Here is a 22,799-nt window from a genome sequence, read left to right on the forward strand (position 1 = left end):
AGGTTCCAAATTTAAGCTAAGCAATGCACAAAGGCCACATGAATTATTATTTATCATCATTATTATAAGGTTATACCTAGCTTTGAATTATATGTGGGTCTTTGCGATAAGATAGAGAGGATTTTTCTTGTGATGAGCAATTCCTGGTAACCTTTCATAATCAATGTCTTCCCCTTTGATTCCTTCTGGCAGTTCCCAATCAAAGGAATTTAAAAGATTAGCAAGAATAAGATCAAGCGCTGCAGTTGCTAAAGGCAAACCAGGGCACATTCTACGACCTGAACCAAATGGAAAAAGCTTGAAATCTTGCCCTCGAAGGTTGATATCATTGTCTAAGAATCTTTCTGGATAAAATTCTTCTGGGTCCTTCCAAGATTGAGGGTCTCTATGGATAGCCCAAGTGTTCACATAAACAAGTGTGTTGGGTGGAATTTGGTATCCACCAATGTTGCAACTTTCATGTGTGGCTCTTGGAATTATAGGTGCTGGAAGATGCAATCTTAGTGATTCTTTTATAACGGCTTTGAAATAGGTAAACTTTTGAATCTCATCTTCTTCCAAGAAATCTTTCTTCCCTCCCAAGCTCCTAATTTCTTCTTGAACTTTCTTCAACACTCTTGCGTTTTTTATTAGATTTGTCATGATCCAAACCGTTGTGGCCGCAGTTGTATCGGTTGCTCCAACAAGTATGTCCTAAATCGAGAAGATATTCAAATTAACAATAGAGGAAAAATGGTGAAGAGAATAAAGATTCTTTTTGATATATAGGTGGTTAGATAATTATAATATGAAATGTGTTATTTTGTTTTCGTTAATGTTTCAAATTGAGGCTAAATACTCTTCGTTCTCTGCATGTAAATAAAACGCTATTCGATCTTCATAATAGAATTGGCCATAAAGTGGTATTATAATTTAAGTGCCTATTTTCACCAAGACATTTTTATGTGAAAATGATATTGTAAAGTGTTAAATATTTAGTTAAACATGTTAATTATACATGTCAAATGATTTAACGGTTCACAATATTATCTTCACATGAAGATGTTTTTATAAAAGTATTCGAAAAGTTTTTTGCTGCTAGTAATTTTTTTTAACAAATAAATTTTATTAATTTAAATATGTAAACTCTGAAAAATATAAGTATAAATTATATTAATTCATGTGTGCAAATTTTGATAAATATAAATATAAATTATATATTTTTTGTGTGTAAAATTCTATAAATATAAGTATAAATTATTGTTGATCAAATACTGACAAAAAATAATAATATTTACTATATACCATTGTTCGAAGTAGCCACCTATAATTTACATTTGAGTTAAGTTTAACATATTCAAAATCAATACTCCATTTGTTACTTTTTTCATGATGAAGTATAAAAGTACTATTATTTAACGGTATCAAGCAACAAGGAAATTAAATTAGTTTCATGCATGAAACATTATGAAATTACTTAACAAGAAGAAGAAGAAGAATGATTAAGAAAGACAGCAAACCATGATTATTGCTTTGACATGATCATTAGTGAGGTCCATGGATGTTGAATGATCCTTTTGCATTTGAAGCAAGATATCAGTTATATCTTCCTCTCCCTCCAAAACCTTCCTATTAGGATCCGAGTGTTCATCAATGATTTCTTGGTAGAACTCATCCAACTCCTTGAAGTTCTTATCGAGACGCGAATGGAGTCCCATCATCCTATCGATCCAGCTCAGAAAAGGAAAATAATCTGAAAGAAAGTAGGTTCCCAACCAAGCATTACACTCATCAAACAAACTAAGAAACCTTTCCCTCTCAGGCCCTTCATCTTCATAAGTCCTCCCTAGAACAATCTTGCATACAAGATTCATCATAAGGTTGAGGAGTGGATCCTTCAAATTTACAACTTCCGATGAAGTTGCATGCTCATGTATCTTCTTCATCATCTTCTTCACCTCTTCTTTCCTTATCGAGTAATATCCGGCGATGCGCCTAGGGCTAAGGACATTAGAAACACAAATTTTCTTGATCTCCTTCCAACAATTATCGTATGGCGAAAATGCCATCTCGATCCCATCATAAGAAATTCGTTGTTGTGCAACGAACTTAGGCCGTCCACAAACCTTAGGGTCTTGTATTTTCATTGCCTCTTCGGCCAGTTGAGGCGATGAAATAATGATGGCAGGCCTAAACCCTAGCCAAAGGGTGAATATTGGCCCAAATTTCTTGGAGAGATTCCATAGCTGAAGGTGAAGAACTGAGTTATCTAGCTTGTAAAGGTTGCCAATTATGGGAAGGCCTTTGGGACCTGGTGGTAGGGTTTTGCTCTTATGAGGGTTCATAAGGTTTCGGACAAGGAAAAAGATAAACAAAGGAAGAGTAAGATATAGTACTAAAAGAATTAGTGGTGGCATCATTATTGTAGTTTTGTATGTGTTATAATGAAATGCAAATTTAAAGATGAATTAGTTGTGTATTTATAGGACCTAATGTCGGGTTAATTAATTATGTTGCCTTGCCAATTGAAATCAAAATCGACGACTATGTTATATGTACACTAAAATCAGTCACTAAAATCAGCTATTAGTATAAAATACATACTACAATATAAATATATATTGATTTAAACTACATATGTATTTATATATAAATATATTGGTGGCTGATTTTAGTGGGTGATTTTTAGTGTACAAAACATTTTTGAATCAAAATACATATATAATTGCTGTGTTTTTTGGACTAAGAAGAAGGGTTAGGTGAAAAGCACATAGGGGTGGTATCATTATATTTTTATATGTGTTTTATGATCAATCATACATGCTTATTTTAGTAATGTATTTATAGGACTCAATGTCGGATTAATTAGTTATTATGTTGCCCTGCCAATTGAAATCGAAATACACAAATGCTGTACGTGTTTTGGACTAAGAAGAAGGGTTAGGTGATGAAAAGCACGTAAGTCGCACGAATTACGTTATTGAATCTCTATCTTCTAGTAAATAATAGTAACAAATTAAAAAAGCTCGGTTTTTACTAGTAAAAAGGGTTTGGACATAAAATTCTAACAAAATCGTGGTGATGAAATTAAACCAAAAGAATTTACTACAAGAAAAAAGATCTATGACCACGCTTTTTTCTTGCCACGTTTTAAAAGTGTGGCCAAAAGTGGTCAATAGGCACGCTTTTATGAGGGTGGTAATTGATTAGGAATTTGGGCATGCTTTTTTTGCCACGCTTAAAAAACGTGGCGAAAGGGGTATATGGCCACGCTTTATGAGGGTGGCAATTGATTGGAAATTTGGCCACGCTTTTTCTTGTCACACTTAAAAAGCGTGGTCATAGAGAGAAACAGAGACACTTTTAAAGCGTGGCGAAAAGTTTTTAATCTTGGCACGTTTTTAAAACGTCCCCATTTCTAATAACTCTATTAGCACCCTAGAAAAGCGTGCTGAAAAAGTTCTACTAAAAAAAAGAAACTCCCTCCCAAACGCGCTACACTAAGTCACTAACTCATCAGACTTCTACTCTTCTCCCCTATTACACACTAACGCTCTGAAAACCCTAACAATCAGACAGAGCTCATCTACGACGCTTGCACTCTCTCATCTACCGAGGCTCCCTCCGTCGTCTCCCCTAACCCGTCTCTGCTGGCGCTCGCACTCCTTCGGAGCTCACTACTCACCGCGTCGGTTAGCCAACGGAGGTCGCCTTTCCTTCCTCCACATCGCCAGTCTTTGCCCTTCTTCCTCTATCGCCTCTTCTCATCTGCTCTACCGCCTTCGCTCCTTGTGTGCTCCGCTTCACTCTCTGTTGTTTTCGCCTCCCCTACCCTCTTTGCTGTTTATGTCATCTCTCTCTAGCCTCTCTGTTTCTATCTCTGCATCTAGAATGCAACCTTAGGTAAATTATTTGGTTAAGTTTTTCTTCGATCTGATTATTTGCTCTTGAATTTGATTTTTTGTTTTGATTTTCATGGTCACCGGGAATGGTGGAAGTTTCGGTTTGGTGAACGAGGACCTTCTCCAAAACATTCTGGCGAGGCTCCGGCTCGTTGGTTCGCTTCCGCTGCTTGTGTCAGCAAATCATGGAGCTCTGTCTGCAATTGAATCCTTACTCGTCGAAAGCTCTCTTCTGCTCTTTCTCTCAATCGTTCACTTTCCGTGAGTTTCACCTATTTCCCCCAAAACAAAACACTTCTTAAAAGCTAGGGTTAATTGAAAATGGAAATGGAGCTTTGTGATTATATTAGCTTATTTTTGGAGTAAAATTTTCGAATTTGTACTCAAAACGGTACATGTTATGTTATGACGCACTTAGGAAGATTGCATTTTTTCCCTAAAATTGGTGATATATATGGAAATGAATTTACAGCTCAAATTTATGATAAGGACTAATTTTATGTCTAGTATTTTTTCTGAGTTACCAATTTGAGCATTTACCTTTAGTATTTATCTTTTTGATAACTCAAATTTATCATCAAATGTGAAAAAGTTTGGTCTGTGTTTCGACAGAAACGATGTTTGTGTGCATGTGTTGAGATTCTTAAATGAATGGTATAAAATAATGTGCATGTCTAGAATTTCCAGCATGGTGCAGAGGTTGTTGGCAGCACTGGCAGCCATTTCCATAATCGTCGCCGCACTTTTTGGAGATTCCGTTGACTGCTTTGACGGTGGTGGCAAATCCGAACCACAACCCACTCTCTACGACGAGCTCATTCTCCCCACCGGTTACCCCTACACCGAATACATGGTAATTGATGAGCGGATAATTTATACGCTTTTTGGCATTATTTTTAGTATGTTTTTAGTATGATTTAGTTAGTTTTTATTATATTTTTATTAGTTTTTAATTAAAAATTACATTTCTGGATTTTACTATGAGTTTGTGTATTTTTCTGTGATTTTAGGTAATTTCTGGCTGAAATTGAGGGACCTGAGCAAAGATCTGATTCAGAGGCTGACAAAGGGCTGCTGATGCTGTTGGATTCTGACCTCCCTGCACTTGAAATAGAATTTCTGGAGTTACAGAACTCCAAATGGCGCGCTCTCAATTGCGTTGGAAATTAGACATCCAGGGCTTTCCACCAGTATATAATAGTCCATACTTTTCCCGAGTTTAGACGACGCAAACTGGCGTTGAACGCCAGCTCTCTGCCCAATTCTGGAGTTAAACGCCAGAAACAAGCTGCAAAGCAGAGTTAAACGCCAGAAACAAGTTACAAACTGGCGTTCAACTCCAAGGAAGACCTCTACACGTGGAAGCTTCATTACTCAGCCCAAGCACACACCAAGTGGACCCCAGAAGTGGATTTCTGCATCATTTACTTACTTCTGTAACCCTAGTAACTAGTTTAGTATAAATAGAACTTTTTACTATCATGTTAGGGGAGATCTTTTGATCATGTTTTTATGATTGAACCCTCTTTGGGAGGCTGGCCTCTCGGCCATGCCTAGACCTTCATCACTTATGTATTTTCAACGGTAGAGTTTTTACACATCATAGATTAAGGTGTGGAGCTCTGCTGTACCTCGAGTATTAATGCAACTACTACTATTTTCCATTCAATTCAGCTTATTCTTGTTCTAAGATATTCATTCGCAAACAAGAACTTGATGAATGTGATGATTATGTGACGCTCATCATCATTCTCACTTATGAATGCGTGCCTGACAACCACTTCCGTTCTACATGCAAACAATGCTTGAATGTGTATCTCTTGGATTCCTTAACCAGAATCTTCGTGGTATAAGCTAGAATTATTGGCGGCCATTCTTGAGAATCTGGAAAGTCTAAACCTTGTCTGTGGTATTCCGAGTAGGATTCAGGGATTGGATGACTGTGACGAGTTTCAAACTCGCGAGTGCTGGGCGTAGTGACAGACGCAAAAGGATTACTGAATCCTATTCCAGCATGATCGAGAACCGACAGATGATTAGTCGTGCTGTGACAGAGCATTTGGACCATTTTCACTGAGAGAATGGGATGTAGCCATTGACAACAGTGATGCCCAACATACAGCTTGCCATGGAAAGGATTAAGAAGGATTGGATGAAGACAGTAGGAAAGCAGCGAGACAGAAGGGACAAAGCATCTCCATATGCTTATCTGAAACTCTCATCAATGAATTACATAAGTACCTCTATCCTATTTTATATTTTATATTTTATTTTTATTTTAATTATCAATTCACCATAAACATTTGAATCCTCCTAACTGAGATTTACAAGATAACCATAGCTTGCTTCATACCGACAATCTCCGTCGGATCGACCCTTACTCACGTAAGGTTTATTACTTGGACGACCTAGTGCACTTGCTGGTTAGTTGTGTGAAGTTGTGACAAAGAATTAAGATTATAAACGCGCATATTGAGTTTTCAACGCCGTTTCCAAGGAATGAACGATCACGATTTCGTGCACCAAGTTTTTGGCACCGTTGCCGGGGATTGTTTGAGTTTGGACAACTGACGGTTCGTCTTGTTGCTCAGATTAGGTAATTTTATTTTAATTTTAAGCTTTTTGTTTTTATTATTTTTATTTTCGAAAAAAAATACATTTTTCCTCTTTTTCGTTTTTCCCAATGAATTTTCGAAAAAAAATACAAATTTTTTTTTTATAAAATCATAAAAACCAAAAAATTTGATGTTTCTTGTTTAAGTCTAGTGTCAATTTTTAAGTTTGGTGTCAATTGCATGTTTTAGAAAATTTGTGCATTTTTCGAAAATTTCATGCATTGCATTCTTAATGATCTTCAAGATGTTCTTGGCCAGTCTTCTTATTTGATCTCTATATTTTCTTGTTTTGTGTCTTTTGTTGTTTTTCATATGCATTTTTGCATTCATACTATCTAAACATTAAAAATTTTTTAAGTTTGGTGTCTTGCATGTTTATCTTTTCTTAAAAATTTTCAAAAATAAGTTCTTGATGTTCATCTTGATCTTCAAAGTGTTCTTGGTGTTCATCTTGACATTCAAAGCATTCTTGCATGCATTGTGTGTTTTGATTCATAATTTTTATGTTGTGAGTCTTTTTATTGTTTTTCTCTTTCTTCATTAAAATTTCAAAAATAAAAAAATATCTTTCCTTTATTCTCTCATAAATTTTCGAAAATTTGAGTTGACTTTTTCAAAACTTTTTAAAATTTAGTTGTTTCTTATGAGTCAAATCAAATTTTCAATTTAAAAAATTCTATCTTTTTCAAAAATCAAATCTTTTTCATTTTACTTTCACAATTTTCGAAATTTTCAAAATTAATTTTCAAAAATCTTTTTCATAATTTCAAAATCTTTACTAACAATTAATGTGATTGATTCAAAAATTTTTCAAGTTGTTACTTGCCTATTAAGAAAAATTCAATCTTTAAATTTTAAAATCATATCTTTTTATTTCTTGTTAGTCAAGTAAGCAACTTTTAAGTTCAAAATCAAATCTTTTTAAATTTCTTTTTCAAATCTTTTTCAAAATAAATTTCAATCACATCTTTTTCAAAATCAATTTCAAAATCTTTTCTAACTTCTTATCTTTTCAAAATTGATTTTCAAATCTTTTCAATTAATCTTATCTTTTTGTTTGATTCTTATCTTTTTCAAAACTACCTAACTAATTCTCTCTTTAATTTTCGAAAACTCCTCCCCACTTTTTCAAAATTTCTTTTCAATTAATTGTTTTAAATTTTAATTTAATTTCAATTTTAAATTTTTGAATTTAGCTTTAATTTTTATTTTTTATTTATTTAATTTTCGAATTCTTCTCTTCTTCATCTCCTTCTATTTAATTATTCATCTACTAACACTTCTCTTCACTCAAAAATTCGAACCCACCCTTCTTCTCTGTGTTCGAATTTTTCTCTTTTCCTTTTTCTATTCTTCTCTTCTTATATTCACATAAGGAATCTCTATACTGTGACATAGAGGATTCCATATTTTCTTTTATGTTCTCTTCTTTTTCATATGAGCAGGAACATGGATAAGAACATTCTTGTTGAAGCTATTCCTGAACCTGAAAGGACTCTGAAGAGGAAGCTAAGGGAAGCCAAAGCACAACTCTCTCGATAAAATCTGACAGAAATTTTCGAAAAGAAAGGAGACATGGCCGAAAATAATAATAATAATGCAAAGAAGATGCTTGGTGACTTTACTGCACCAAATTCTAATTTACATGGAAGAAGCATCTCAATCTCTGCCATTGGAGCAAACAATTTTGAGCTTAAACCTCAATTAGTTTCTCTGATGCAACAGAACTGCAAGTTTCATGGACTTCCATCAGAAGATCCTTTTTAGTTTTTAACTGAATTCTTGCAGATCTGTGATACTGTTAAGACCAATGGGGTTGATCCCGAGGTCTACAGGCTTATGCTTTTCCCATTTGCTGTAAGAGACAGAGCTAGAATATGGTTGGACTCTTAACCTAAGGATAGCCTAAACTCTTGGGATAAGCTGGTCACAGATTTCTTAGCCAAGTTCTTTCCTCCTCAAAAGCTTAGTAAGCTTAGAGTGGATGTTCAAACCTTCAGACAAAAAGAAGGTGAATCCCTCTATGAAGCTTGGGAGAGATATAAGCAGCTGACCAAAAAGTGTCCCTCTGACATGCTTTCAGAATGGACCATCCTGGATATATTCTATGATGGTCTGTCTGAATTATCAAAGATGTCATTGGACCATTCTGCAGGTGGATCCATTCACCTAAAAAAAACTCCTGCAGAAGCTCAGGAACTCATTGACATGGTTGCAAATAACCAGTTCATGTACACTTCTGAAAGGAATCCTGTGAGTAATGGGACGCCTCAGAGGAAGGGAGTTCTTGAAATTGATGCCCTGAATGCCATATTGGCTCAGAACAAAATATTGACTCAGCAAGTCAATATGTTTCTCAGAGTCTGAATGGATTGCAAGCTGTATCCAACAGTACTCAAGAGGCATCTTCTGAAGAAGAAGCTTATGATCCTGAGAACCCTGCAATAGCAGAGGTGAATTACATGGGTGAACCCTATGGAAACACCTATAATTCCTCATGGAGAAATCATCCAAATTTCTCATGGAAGGATCAACAAAAGCCTCAACAAGGCTTTTAATAATGGTGGAAGAAACAGGTTTAGCAATAGCAAGCCTTTTCCATCATCCACTCAGCAACAGACAGAGAATTCTGAGCAAAATCCATCTAGCTTAGCAAATATAGTCTCTGATCTATCTAAGGCCACTTTGAGTTTCATGAATGAAACAAGGTCCTCCATTAGAAATTTGGAGGCACAAGTGGGCCAGCTGAGTAAAAGAGTCATTGAAACTCCTCCTAATACTCTCCCAAGCAATACAGAAGAAAATCCAAAAGGAGAGTGCAAGGCCATAACCTTGCTTGGTGTGGCTGAATCCAGAGAGGAAGAGGAGGACGTGAATCCTAGTGAGGAAGACCTCCTGGGATGTTCAATGACCAATAAGGAGTTTTTCTTTGAGGAACCAGAGGAATCTGAGGCTCATCTAGAGACTATAGAGATTCTATTGAACCTCCTTTTACCATTCATGAGCTCTGATGACTATTCATCTTCTGAAGAAGATGAAGACATTGCTGAAGAGCAAGTTGTTCAATATTTAGGAGCAATCATGAAGTTGAATGCCAAATTATTTGGTAATGAGACTTGGGAGGATGAACCTCCATTGTTCATCAAGGAACTAGATGCCTTGGTTCAGCAAACTCTACCTCAAAAGAGACGGGATCCTGGTAAATTCCTAATTCCCTGTAACATAGGCACCATGACCTTTGAGAAGGCTTTGTGTGACCTGGGGTCAGGCATACACTTAATGCCACTCTCTGTAATGGAGAAACTAGGAATCTTTGAGGTACATGCTGTCAAATTCTCATTAGAGATGGCAGACAAATCCATGAAACAGGCTTATGGAATAGTAGAGGATGTGTTAGTAAAGATTGAAGGCCTTTACATCCCTGCTGATTTCATAATCCTAGACACTGGGAAGGATGAGGATGAATCCATCATCCTTGGAAGACCCTTCCTAGCCACAGCAAAAGCTGTGATTGATATGGACAGAAGAGAGTTAGTCCTTCAACTGAATGAGGACAACCTTGTGTTTAAAACTCAAGAATCTTCTTCTGTAACCATGGAGAGGAAGCATGAAAAGCTTCTCTCACTGCAGAGTCAACCAAAGCCCCCACAGTCAAACTCTAAGTTTGGTGTTGGGAGGCCCCAACAATGCTCTGAACATCTGTGAGGCTCCATAAGAGCTCATTGTCAAGCTATTGACATTAAAGAAGCGCTTGTTGGGAGGCAACCCAATGTTATTTAATTATGTTTATTTATTTTTCATTGCTATTTCATGTTTTCTGTAGGTTGATGATCATGTGAAGTCACAAAAATTACTGAAAAATGAAAAACAGAATGAAAAACTGCACACCCTGGAGGAAGAGCTTACTCGCGTTTAAACGCCAGTAAGGGTAGCAGAATGGGCGTTAAACGCCCAGTCTGGCACCATTCTGAGCGTTTAACGCCAAAAACAAGCACCAGACTGGCGTTTAACGCTAGAACCAAGCATGGAAGTGGCGTTTAACGCCAAGAATGGGCAAAAAGCTGGCGTTAAACGCCAGAAACAAGCTACCTTTGGGCGTTTAACGCCAAAACCAAGCAGCAAGCTGGCGTTTAACGCCAAACATGCATGCTAAGGGCGTTTTACACGCCTAATTGGAGTAGGGATGTTAAGTCCTTGGCCCCTCAGGATCTGTGGACCCCACATGATCACCTCAGGATCTGTGGACCCCACAGGATCCCCACCTACCTCACCTCTTCTTCTCTCCTCTTCACACATTTTCATAACACTCTTCCCCAAAATAACCTCCACCAATCACCTCCATTACTCCTCCAACCCACCTACACCCACCCACTCAAATTCTAACCATTCACACACCTCTCTCCCTCTCCTCCATTTCTCTTCTTCTTCTCCTTCTTTCTTTCTTCTTTTGCTTGAGGACGAGCAAACCTTCTAAATTTGGTGTGATAAAAGCGTTGCTTTTTGTTTTTCCATAACCATTTATGACACCTAAGGCTAGAGAAACCTCTAAAAAGAGGAAAGGGAAGGCAAAAGCTTCCACCTCTAAGTCATGGGAGATGGAGAGATTCATCTCAAAAGCTCATCACTAAGAAAAGGATGGAGCACCAAGAGCACTCCATCATCCTCCATGAGATTAGAGAAGATCAAAGGGCTATGAGGGAGGAACAACAAAGGCAAGGAAGAGACATAAAGGAGCTCAAGAGCACCATTGGTTCTTCAAGAGGAAGAAGGCCCCACCCCCACTAAGGTGGACCCGTTCCTTAATCTCCTTGTCTATTTCTTTTTCTGTCTTCATTCTCTATGCTTTATGTTTATGTTTGTGTCTTTACCACATGATCACTAGTGTCTAGTAACTATGTCTTAAGGCTATGAATGTCCTATGAATCCATCACCTTTCTTAAATGAAAAATGTTTTAATTACAAAAGAACAAGAAGTAAGTGAATTTCGAATTCATCCTTGAAATTAGTTTAACTATTTTGATGTGGTGACAATACTTTTTGTTTTCTGAATGAATGCTTGAACAGTGCATATGTCTTTTGAATTTGTTGTTTATGAATGTTAAATATGTTGGCTCTTGAAGAATGATGAAAAAGGAGAAATGTTATTTGATGATCTGAAAAATCATAGAATTGATTCTTGAAGCAAGAAAAAGCAGTGAATACAAAAGCTTGCAGAAAAAAAAAGAGAGAAAAAAAATATGGCGAAAAAAAAAGAGAAAAAGAAAAAGCAAGCAGAAAAAGCCAATAGCCCTTAAAACTAAAAGGCAAGGGTAATAAAAAGGATCCAAGGCTTTGAGCATCAGTGGATAGGAGGGTCTAAAGGAATAAAATCCTGGCCTATGCGGCTAAACCAAGCTGTCCCTAACCATGTGCTTGTGGCGTGAAGGTGTCAAGTGAAAACTTGAGTTCTTCGTATGTTCATTCTGTTTCTTTAGTAATAAGAGTTGGTTCCTAATCCCTTCTTTTACATTGCTTTTTGTTTGGTTTCAGGCTGATAAGCTTTTGTCCCCAGAATTCCAACCTTCTATAGTTATTAATTTTGATTTTCCCAAGAATTCAGAAACTTATCTCCACAGGGTATACTGATATTTTCTCATTCCCTTCCTAATTTATTTGCCTTGACACTGATTTCCTGTTCTAACGGATCATATACAGATATACAGGTCAGTTGCTCAGGGAGGTTTGGGCATCTTGGTTTAGCAATTAACTTGATCACTTATTGGGACCGCTTTAATTTGTATGTAATTTACAGTCTGTTAAATTAATGCATTTCAACTGTATATGCTATAGATTTATTATGCATTCTGTCTTTTGTGCTGATATAGGATTGAACAAGAATTTGGAATTGAAATAAAGCAAATTCCACCACACATTGACCAGGTATGACAGGATGGAGTTTAATATCAACCTTTTAACTGGCAGATATTTTGCTGGGTTCAGTTTGGATTTCCCTTAATTTCATTTTCAGATGTGTTTGTTGCCAATATTAGTAACATGCTGGTTCCTGTTTGGCAGATATTTTGCTAACATTTGTTTTTGTTGCTAACATTAGTAACATCAGTTTGGGGGGAATGAGAAGAGTTTTCTATTTCTCTCAGGGACGGAGAGAACAGGTAAATCACAAAAATGCTTTACTATGTTTGGTTTTGAAAAAATCCCAAAAAAAAGTTATAAAATTTTCTAGTGGATCTTGAGCTCAGGTATTTGGTCAAAATTTGCAACTGCTTCACTTAAGTTTTTTTTTCAATTTGAGCTAGATGGTTTGATTTCTTTTGTTGCCCTTCTTTGTTTTTTGTTATTTCATTGTGCAATTTTTGATTTATAACTTGGTTATTATATTTTATTTGCTCTTTCTACAGTCGTTTGAGAAAAATTAAAAGTAAGTGTTGTTTGTAGTGAAAAAATTTTTTTCTTTTATCAAAATGTTAGAAAAATAAAAGGAAGTATCATTAACTTCATCACCCTCACTTGATAAGAATCCACTTGTTTTCTTGTTTGTTAATTAAGTATGAATTTGGTGACTATTTGATTAAGGAATACACAGTTGGTGGCTATTTAGTTAAGTATGAATTTGGTGACTACTTGATAAGAATCCACTTGTTTTCCTGTTGTTGTTATTGGTGGTGTTTTTTTAGGGATATTGAAAGATTGATAGAAGTTGAGGATAAATTGGTATTGGTGATTTTTATACATACTTATTTTTATTTTTGACATTAATAGAGAGATGCTTGAGCCTTTGCTATATATTGCTGTTGCAGTTGGCCTGCACTTGGACGTCTCATACCCTAATTTACTTCCAAAATAGGTATGTCACGTTGCTTTCCCTCCGTGATAGGCTACTATGGTTACTATCTATTTGCAACTTATTCCAAGATATTTCAGAAATTGTTATAAAATTATACAAAATGGTTGAACTCAGAATTTTATATGCATATCTTTAGAATTATCTCTCAGGAATAATGGTGGCGAATTGCATGTGATCAACTTATGCCATATTTCAATATGAAGATGTGACACACCCTTATTCCAAGTCTTATATATTTTTTTTATGATTCCTTCTTTAATATTTATCATGGCAAGATGCTTTATAATTTGCTTACCTTCTGTTTTTTCGTTATTCATATGATCATACTTGCATATTATTCGTGAAGTGTATTGTAGAGCTTTCCATTTGGTTCTTTTATCCGAGGAAGGCCTAGTACAAGCTTGGGGTGATTTAATGACATTTTTTAATTCCTTTCCTAAAAAGTTATTTTTGTTTGTTTGTAAATTTCATATATACTGTGGTTGCATGTATAGAGATGACATGGCTAATTTGGTTTGAATTCTATTAATGTAATATTATTTTTTATTGATTAATTTTTTTAAATGACATTTACATATTTTTGTTAATATTTTTTTTGGAGTGTTTTAGAGTGTATGTAAAAAAGCATATACTAATTTTTTTAAATTGATAAGGATATAGCCACGCTTTTAAAACGTGGCAATATATTTTTTTAATTGGATAATGATACAGCTACGCTTTTAAAGCGTGGCAATAGGTTCATTTCTAGGTACGTTTAAACAAGTGTAGCCTTATTGTTTCTTATCGGCACGCTTTTGAAGTGTACCCAAAACTAACTTTTTGGGCACGCTTTAAAAGCGTGGCGATATGTACACTTATCGGTACGCTTCTCAAGCGTATCTATAGGTTAAGACCTATGGCCATGCTTTTTAAGTGTGGCAAGAGATAAAAGCGTGCCAACAAAAAAAACGTGTCGATAGGTCTACAAAAGCGTGTCGATAGAGCAATCGGCACGCTGGCGGATGTGACGCTTTCAAAAGCGTGCCGATAACTCAAAAAACGTGGCGAAAAACTATCGATACGTTTTTTTGTATTTTTTTAATACGCTTTAAAAGCATGGCAGAAAATTTATTTTCTTGTAGTTTGTTCTATGTGTATATATTCTTGATGGTGGCATCACAAATTTGGGAAATGTTATTGTCCTATATATAGCATTTGTCCGCTTCCGATGTCGTTGTTTTCAAATTTTGATTTGTTGATTAAGGACTCAGGTAGGTAGGTAGTCGCAAGTCAAACGAATAGTCAAACCAAGAATAAGTTTCTTTCAAAATTTTGAAATCATAAATACTAATGCAATGTGGGACATGTAGACATATAGGTTGTGTTTATTTTGTTAGATGATTATTAAAGTCAAATATGTGTAGCCAATATTTATTGAAACGATGTAATATATATGTAAAGGAAAAGTATATGGAATCAAGAGGTTATCAATAAAAATTTAAAATTAATTAAGTAAACCTAATTAAAACTTATAAAAACTTTCCTCTTCTCTTTCACATTAACCTACCCACCTCCAACAATCACACACACAAACCTCTCTCTCTCACTGTCAGGTCCTCTCCGCCTCCCCACCGCGACCCACTCCTCTTCTATCACCGACATTTGGCTCGTCGGCGAACTCACCAATGCTGCTGGAAACTCCGGCGACTTCCATACTCTCCGCGACGCCCTCAACAAGCGCATCCAAGACAATTGTTTCAACACGAAGTCCACCTTCGACTTCGTCACCAACAAAACCTTCTCCTCTTCCCTCCTCAACTACCTCCTTCAAACTCTATCCACCCTCAACCACGGCGTCACTCGCAAGAACGCGTTCGATTCCCTCATCACGCGCCTCTGCAAGTTCCAGCCCGTCGATGACGCGCTCCACGTCATCGAATATATGGTACGTACCGACGCCGGAGGCTGCCGCCCCAATGCGACCACCTTCTACCCCGTCCTGAATATCCTAACGCGCCAGAAAGTCATAGACCACGCGCGACGCATGGTGGATTTCATGTCCACGCTTGGCGTGAATCTAGATCTGACGGGACACAACTACTTTTTCGTACACTGCTACGCTAGAGACGTGGCTGCTGCTGCTGTAGTTTTGAAGAAGATGGAGGAAGATGGGATTGGTGCGGATGCGCGTACGTTCGACGCGCTTGTGTTGGGCCCGTGTAAGGTTAAGAAGGTGGATGGTGCTATGATGCTAGTGAGAAGGATGGTGGATGATGGAGTTCCTATTAGGTGTTGGGATATTAGGTGCCGTTTTGATTATTAAAGAGACTGCAAACTACACAATTACAGAAATATAAAAAAAAAACATTCATTTAATATAAAAAAAACATCCTAATAATACTTAACAAAAGAAATATCCAGTTATATTTTAGCAAAAATAATTAAATATCTATAAAATTTAAAAAAAAATATGAAATTCTTAAAGAAATAGAGACATTCACATTTGTAATACAAAAAATTCGAAAAATATATAAAAGAACATCCATTTAGTATGAAAAAGAAATATTCTGATACTTAACAGAAGAAACATCCATATATATTAACTCGTAGAGATTTTGAATTCACCCAAAAATATTTAGCTGATTTTTGCCTAATACTCTTTTGATTCCTAGCATTCGTTCGTATGTAAATTACATTGATCTTCTAGCTGCATGTGTGCAGAAATTTATAAAATACGAAAAAATTAATAATGTATTGGTTAACTGTTCGTAAAAAAATGGTGAATTCTCTAAAATTTTTGAATCTGAAGGATGGAGATGGGATTGTGCATTCCCTTTTTTTCGTACAAGTTTATTTTTATTTTTATAAATATAATCATTTACTTATATAGTAATAAATTAATGTAATGGTCCCATAACAAAACATGTTTTTTAAGTTTTTTTAATAACTGTTAAATAGTCTTTATTTAATTTTAATTATAAATTAGTCCTTTATATATTATTTAATTATAAAATCTATTTTTTATTTTTTTATTATTCATCTATCATGTTTATTGAGAATCAAAAACTAAAACAATAACAAATTAGATCTTCCATTAATCGTAATAAATATTTTACAATCTTAATCGATTATAATTTTATCATTGATCCAATTACATACGTATTGGGTTGGAAAAATCGTGTTTGTTAAAAATTCAATCGATTGGATGCACGAACCAATCGATTGAAATTTAGACTTCCCAAACTTCAATCGATTGGAATTAATACACAATCGATTGAAGTTTGCAAGGCATGTGGGATTTTTCTTATCGGTTTAACTAGGTATCCTTTAAAAATGGTACAATATTCAGCCTTTTATTACAATAATTTTAAAAATATTTTGTATATAACATCATACTATTAGATGTGTTATAATTAAAAAATAAAAACATAATTTTTATGATTATACCAACTACATCTTCTCTCAAACTCTAGATTTTTTCTTTGCTTCTTTACACACACTAATTAAGTATAAAACAATTTATTTGTAACAATTCTATTGATAAAATCAAATTTGTTCCAATTAAATAAGAATGAAATTTTCATGTTTATTTTTAAATATAATTAAAAATGATGAACATGATATTTCATAACATTAATTAAGGACATATATGAAAAGTGGTGATACCTTTCACCAATAAAGACGAGAGGGTGCTTCAGCTGGAAGGTGGTGATACCTTTCACCGATGAAAATGAGAGGAGACTTCAGCTGGAAGGTTCCTGTTTCGTTTGAAATTCACTAATGCAATGTGAATGTTACATAAAAAAAAATAACAAATCATATTTGTTATGTGAAGTTACGTAAAAGAAGCAAAGTCCTAATAACTAACTATGAAGTGGGAGAGAATTTAGGAAAATTTTTGTTTTTAATATTTAAATTAAATTTATTTATAGATATGTATCTAAAAAATAGGAATATGTTTCAATAAAAAAATAATTAAATATTATTAAAGGCTGATTAAATGCTGATTAGTGTTGTACAAGTAGCATTTTCCTTTTCTTATTCAATCGATTGGTCATATTACCCAATCGATTGAAATCATCAAAGCAATTTGGATTTAGTTAATTCAATCGATTGGTTCTGTTACCCCCTCAATAAATTATTATTTTCGAAAATTCCATTTTTTAACTTTAATTCCCCAAATATGAATTTTTTTATGCAAAGCAAGTTCGCCGCACTATAATTTTTATAGAGTTTGCCTAACCCGACGAACTTCACCTCAAATTCTAAAAAAAATGGGTAACTCAAGTTCTTAAACTTCACAATAGACAATGACAACCATTATCATCGTCTCTGGAGTACATAGGAGTTTACAAGAATATTGGAAAAATAATAGTTTTTTTTAATTTAGGTTTAATTACTCTGCAGGTCCCTATAGTTTTACCGAATTTTCAATTAGGTCCTTATACTTTTTTTCTTTTCAATTGGGTCCTTATACATGATTTTTTTTTCAATTTAGTCCCTGTTAACGTTAAACGTTAAAAAAATGTTAGTGTATTATGAAATTACTTGTATACCCTTGAAAAGAAAAAATAATATATAGGGACCCAATTGAAAAGAAAAAAAGTATAGGGACCTAATTGAAAATTCACTAAAACTATAAATATTCAATAAAAGATATTCCTATGATCCCTATTCAATGATTCTACGACATGAAAATATTCCTATAATCCCTTTTATTTTGTCACAATCATTCTTTTGTTTATTTATATACAAATTGTACCAAAAATACCTTCTCTTTGTTTATTTTTACTTTCAAAATACCTTATCTTAAGGTCATTAAAAAAAACAAGTAATAGATAAAATAAAACAGAAATAGTAGTAATAAGTATATATAAAACTTTCTACTAACTTCTTGATGGCATTTGATGTCTTCCCCTTGGCAAGGCATTCCATATACTTGCCCAATAATACAAATGTTATGAGCATGGCACTTGTTTCAAAGTATACTGGAGTCCTAAATCCAGTAAGAGCACCCTATAGAAGAGCACAAACAGAATAAGCATAAGATGCAGTAGTTTCTACAGCAACTAGAACATCCATGTTTGTCGAACCGTTTTTAAGAGCTCTGGCAGCAGCAATGTAAAAACGCTTTCCAATCACAAATTGAATGATACTCACCAATTCCCACTTCAACCAATCACTCATAAGGAAAGGCCCGCATCTCCGGAGTAATAAAGGATATATCATTGGTATATGAGGACACACTAGCTTCATGAAGAAGAGAGGAATCTGACATACAACAAGCCAAAAATGAATGTTAAATAGTAGACACACTCATTTTTTAAGAAAATCAAGATTTTTTGTTTGAGAAATAATATCAAATCTTGGTTTGAATCTTTATATGTATTTTCACAAAGATAATCTGACTTGTTTTCTTTAAAAAACAAAAAAAAGACAAATGCAAATTTAATCGTAGTATTTTCTATGTGAATATTTTTTCAAAGAGAGAACTGTTTGCACTTAAAATGAGTAGCCATCCAATAAGCACTGCCATGATCTAACAAGTGAATTCACATTGGATTCAAAGAAATAAAAAAAATGTAAGTAGAGTGTAACTATTTGAAGCATACACACGAATTATCAAAGGAAGAATTAAAAACACTCACACTAAGAAGCAAGCTAGATATGAAGAGTCAAAACATAGTTGAGCTATTCTCAACATCTTTAGAAGCCATCCTTGTATAAGGGTTTCTAACACGTAATTTAAATTTTTCATTGCTTCCCCCTTCAATCCCATCAATTAAGTATCTAGGACTGGGAACTTCAGGATCAAAGACAATATTCCAATAAAAAAAAAAGTAGCAAAAGCCACTACAGCCCTCTTGACTCCTGGAAGATCTCTCAAAATGCCTTCCACAGAATTTACACAGGCCGCACAAACTTAAAAAATAAATAAATAAGATGTTGCTATCAAGTATCAAGATCCATGGACACTGACACTAGTTAAGATTTCTAAAATGGAAATGTGTAAACCCAAGAATCCATGGATCATAGCCATCAACAAAATTTAGAATATAAATTTAAAATATAATTTGCAAAACAAATAGAAGTTGCATACAATTAAGCAAAATTGAAATTGAACTACAAATTCACACAACTTAAGAATTCACAGCTTGAGAGACAGGAACTGAAAACAACTAAAAAAATTGGAAAAAAATAACACAATATGAATAGAACACCCCTAAAACATTCAGCTTCTCCTTATTCCCAATCTCAGTCAATCAATTCTTCCTCAAAAACCAAGAGATTAAAATGGGACACCAAGATGAAGAAGAAATGTTGAAATATCATCATATCTAAAATATCATTAACTATGTTGATCAATTAATTGGCTACACAAAAGATAAGAAAATATAACAAACACCACAAGTAAAGAGCAATCACAGCTAATTCTTAAATACTTGATATTAGTCTTTTGAAGATCTCACCTGTTCTCTGACCCATCAGCCAAATAAGCTCCATAGCTCCCCACTGAACCTGAGATTAGAATAGGGCGTTTCTTGAATATTCTACCATCAGCATCGACACCCGAAGAGCAGAGCAGCAAGGTGAGGTGCGATCAGGCGAGGGAACGCGACGGAAGTGACACACCACCAACGCGAAGCAGAGCAGAGTAGACGCTAAGGTTCTTCATTTTTGGGACAAAATGCTAAGGGTTAGTTTTGGTATTTTAAAAAGATGGGGTGGATTTAATTAGTAATTCTAATCTAATTAGGAGAATATTCTATTTTTGAACAGAATATTCCGTTATCTCAAACGATTTTGTCATGGCAAGGACTAAATTGAAAAAAAAAATTAACGTATAGGGACCCAATTAAAAGAAAAAAAAGTATAAGGACCTAATTGAAAATTAGGGACCAACAGAGTAATTAAACCTTTAATTTATAATGAGAAAAAATCCTCGTTAAATATACCTTATTCCCGTATATCTGTGTATTTTTGAAGACGATGATAATGGTTGCCATTAATGTTGAAAAAGCCATGCTTGTTATCGGTGTATTTTTGTGTACTCATATGTACTCTTTGTAGACGATGATAATGACTTTAAAAGTTGAGTTTCGTTAGTTTTGAAAAAAATTCGAGTGAAATTCGCCGTGGTTAGGCAAACTCTATAGAAATTATAGAGTTTGGGAGGTCGGCGAACTCTATAAAAAAATATAGAGTGTGGCTAACTCGCCCTAAATAAAAAAAATCGTATTTAAAAAATTAAAGTTGAAAAATAAAATTTTGGAAAATGATATTTTTTTAAATGATAAGTAAATGATTTTAGTGTTATAGGAAGTGTACTGGAATTTTTTCATTGGTAAATTTTGAAAATGTCAGGTATATTTATGAACATTGAGATGGATGAGTAATACTATGAGGACAATGACATTAACCAACAAGAAGAGCTAGCATGTAACCAAGATATGATGGATAAACAATATGAATCTGAACAAGATTTTGGAGATGAATTTATTGAGGGAATAACAAAACCAATCGATTGAATTAACTAAACCCAGATTGCTTTGATGATTTCAATCGATTGGGTAATATGAACAATCAATTGAATAAGAAAAACCCCACATGCCTTGCAAGATTCAATCGATTGAAGTTTGGGAAGCCTGAATTTCAATCGATTGATTTGTGCATCCAATCAATTGAATTTTTAAAAAACACGATATATTTTGTCAACCCAATACGTATGTAACTAGATTAATGATAAAATTATGATCGATTAAGATTGCAATTTAGTGTTTATTCTCAATAAACATGATAGATGAATGATAAAATAATAATTTATAAAATAAAAATAGATTTTATAATTAAATAATATATAAAGGACTAATTTGTAATTAAAATTAAATAAGGACTATTTAATAGTTATTAAAAAAATTTAAAAAACATGTTTTGTTATGGGACCATTTAATGGTCCAAATGTTCTGGGACCATCGAATCCGATGCCTGGATAGTCATGTTTACTTCTACGTAAATATGAGATTAAAGGTTAAAGATTCATTTGGATTTTACTATCTCAAATTTATATAGATAATTGAGTACATATTCAAATAATTCAAACTCCAAGTGTTTAATATATAAATAATTGAGTATATGTTTAAAAAGTTGAGTACTAGTATATTAATTCTAAATCTATTTATAAAATACATACTTGGTATTTTTATTTTTAGAATATATTTATTTAGAATCTAATCTCAATCGTGAAGTAGGCTAAGTCCCGACCGTGGAAATAGAAGATTAAGTGGATTAAGGTGAGATAGAAGCCTCTTTCCTATCCTGGTCAGACAGTTAGCTTTCATCAGTGCTCGGGTCACTAAACTTGAGGAAAAAGGCATATAAACTTAGTCTTGCAAGAAAATACTTAGTAGATTGAGAAGCAATAAAGTTAGAAAGAGCTTAGGTGCCTAAGAGGAAATAATTCTATTTTTTTGTACTGCGATTCTTTTTCCTTTTTCACGCCTTAATCTTAATTAATTAATCTTGTGTCCAAAACAGATGTTAGTTAATTTTAATTAAACTTTTAATTGTTCTAATTTATTGATGAATTACATTTTTCTTAATAATTACATTACTAATCTGAAATACAAAAAAAAGGTGATACATATATCAAAAAAGAAAACAAACTTAAAAAAAATCATATTAAAAAATTTGGAAATAACATATCCATAAAGAATAGTCATAATATATAAATTGAGACAACAATTTAAATTTTTCTAAAACTAATTTAATCAACTACCAATATTAGAACTAAATTATTTAAATAATATTTAATCTATTATAATCCTTAGATACGTATAGATTAGAGTCATTCTCGTAACAACCAACCGAAATAACATCATAAGATCGAATATTTAGAATCGGTACAAATTCATACTATCTTCTTGTTAAAATTGTCAAATTAAATTGACTTTTATTCTCTTCAATGGCATTGCATTAATACACCAAAAGACGGTAGTTTCTGAAAAAAATACAATATGTTATAAAATTATTCTTAATACAAAAAGTTTAAGAGAAAAAAATTTAAATATAGTACCAATCTTTGAATTGCATTTTTAAGGTTGGCACGAATTTTTCAAAATTGAACCTAAATTGAGGAAATTTGATCTCATTATATGCTCCACTTCGAATATTTTTGGACAAACGTAGAAAACGTAGAGGAGATGTGACTTGAACTTGACCTACAAAACTCCTTAGAAACAATTGCCCAATCAAAAAAGAATAACAGATTAGAAAAAAAAATGCTTTGTTTCTTAGATTTAGACTCACTAACTACAAAGAAACATTATATATAGCCTTTAGTAGTACAAAAATAATTATAGAAATTAATTATTGCAATATCAATTTACCACTATGAACGTTAGTATCATATTTATAGCAATTAGAATTATAAATTTATGTTTAATTTTTTATATAATTATAATTAAGATATTTTTTTAAATC

At 33.8% G+C, this 22,799-nt stretch overlaps 3 protein-coding genes and 1 long non-coding RNA gene across 4 annotated transcripts; 3 read left to right on the forward strand and 1 right to left on the reverse strand.

Moving 5' to 3' along the window:
- LOC107628526 (cytochrome P450 83B1-like) lies at window positions 7-2,438 on the reverse strand. Its single transcript, XM_016331169.2, has 2 exons — window positions 1,500-2,438; window positions 7-693 (listed from the first exon to the last, which is right to left on the reverse strand). The coding sequence occupies exons 1-2, from the start codon at window positions 2,397-2,399 to the stop codon at window positions 88-90; spliced, it is 1,506 nt and encodes a 501-aa protein (XP_016186655.1). The 5' UTR covers window positions 2,400-2,438; the 3' UTR covers window positions 7-87.
- Window positions 421-809, forward strand: LOC110269035. Its single transcript, XR_002357964.1, has 2 exons — window positions 421-532; window positions 634-809. It is a non-coding gene; the product is annotated as an uncharacterized LOC110269035 (long non-coding RNA).
- LOC107627788 lies at window positions 4,570-13,894 on the forward strand. The gene is made up of 6 exons (XM_021117051.1): window positions 4,570-4,734; window positions 11,942-12,112; window positions 12,199-12,278; window positions 12,576-12,648; window positions 13,294-13,340; window positions 13,674-13,894. The coding sequence occupies exons 1-6, from the start codon at window positions 4,570-4,572 to the stop codon at window positions 13,732-13,734; spliced, it is 597 nt and encodes a 198-aa protein (XP_020972710.1). The 3' UTR covers window positions 13,735-13,894.
- LOC107627789 (pentatricopeptide repeat-containing protein At2g40240, mitochondrial-like) lies at window positions 14,548-15,642 on the forward strand. Its single transcript, XM_016330613.1, has 2 exons — window positions 14,548-14,590; window positions 14,933-15,642. Exons 1-2 carry the CDS (start codon window positions 14,548-14,550, stop codon window positions 15,640-15,642), a joined length of 753 nt encoding a protein of 250 aa, XP_016186099.1.

Source organism: Arachis ipaensis, chromosome B02, assembly GCF_000816755.2.
Source record: "Arachis ipaensis cultivar K30076 chromosome B02, Araip1.1, whole genome shotgun sequence".
Classification (NCBI taxonomy): Eukaryota; Viridiplantae; Streptophyta; class Magnoliopsida; order Fabales; family Fabaceae; genus Arachis; species Arachis ipaensis.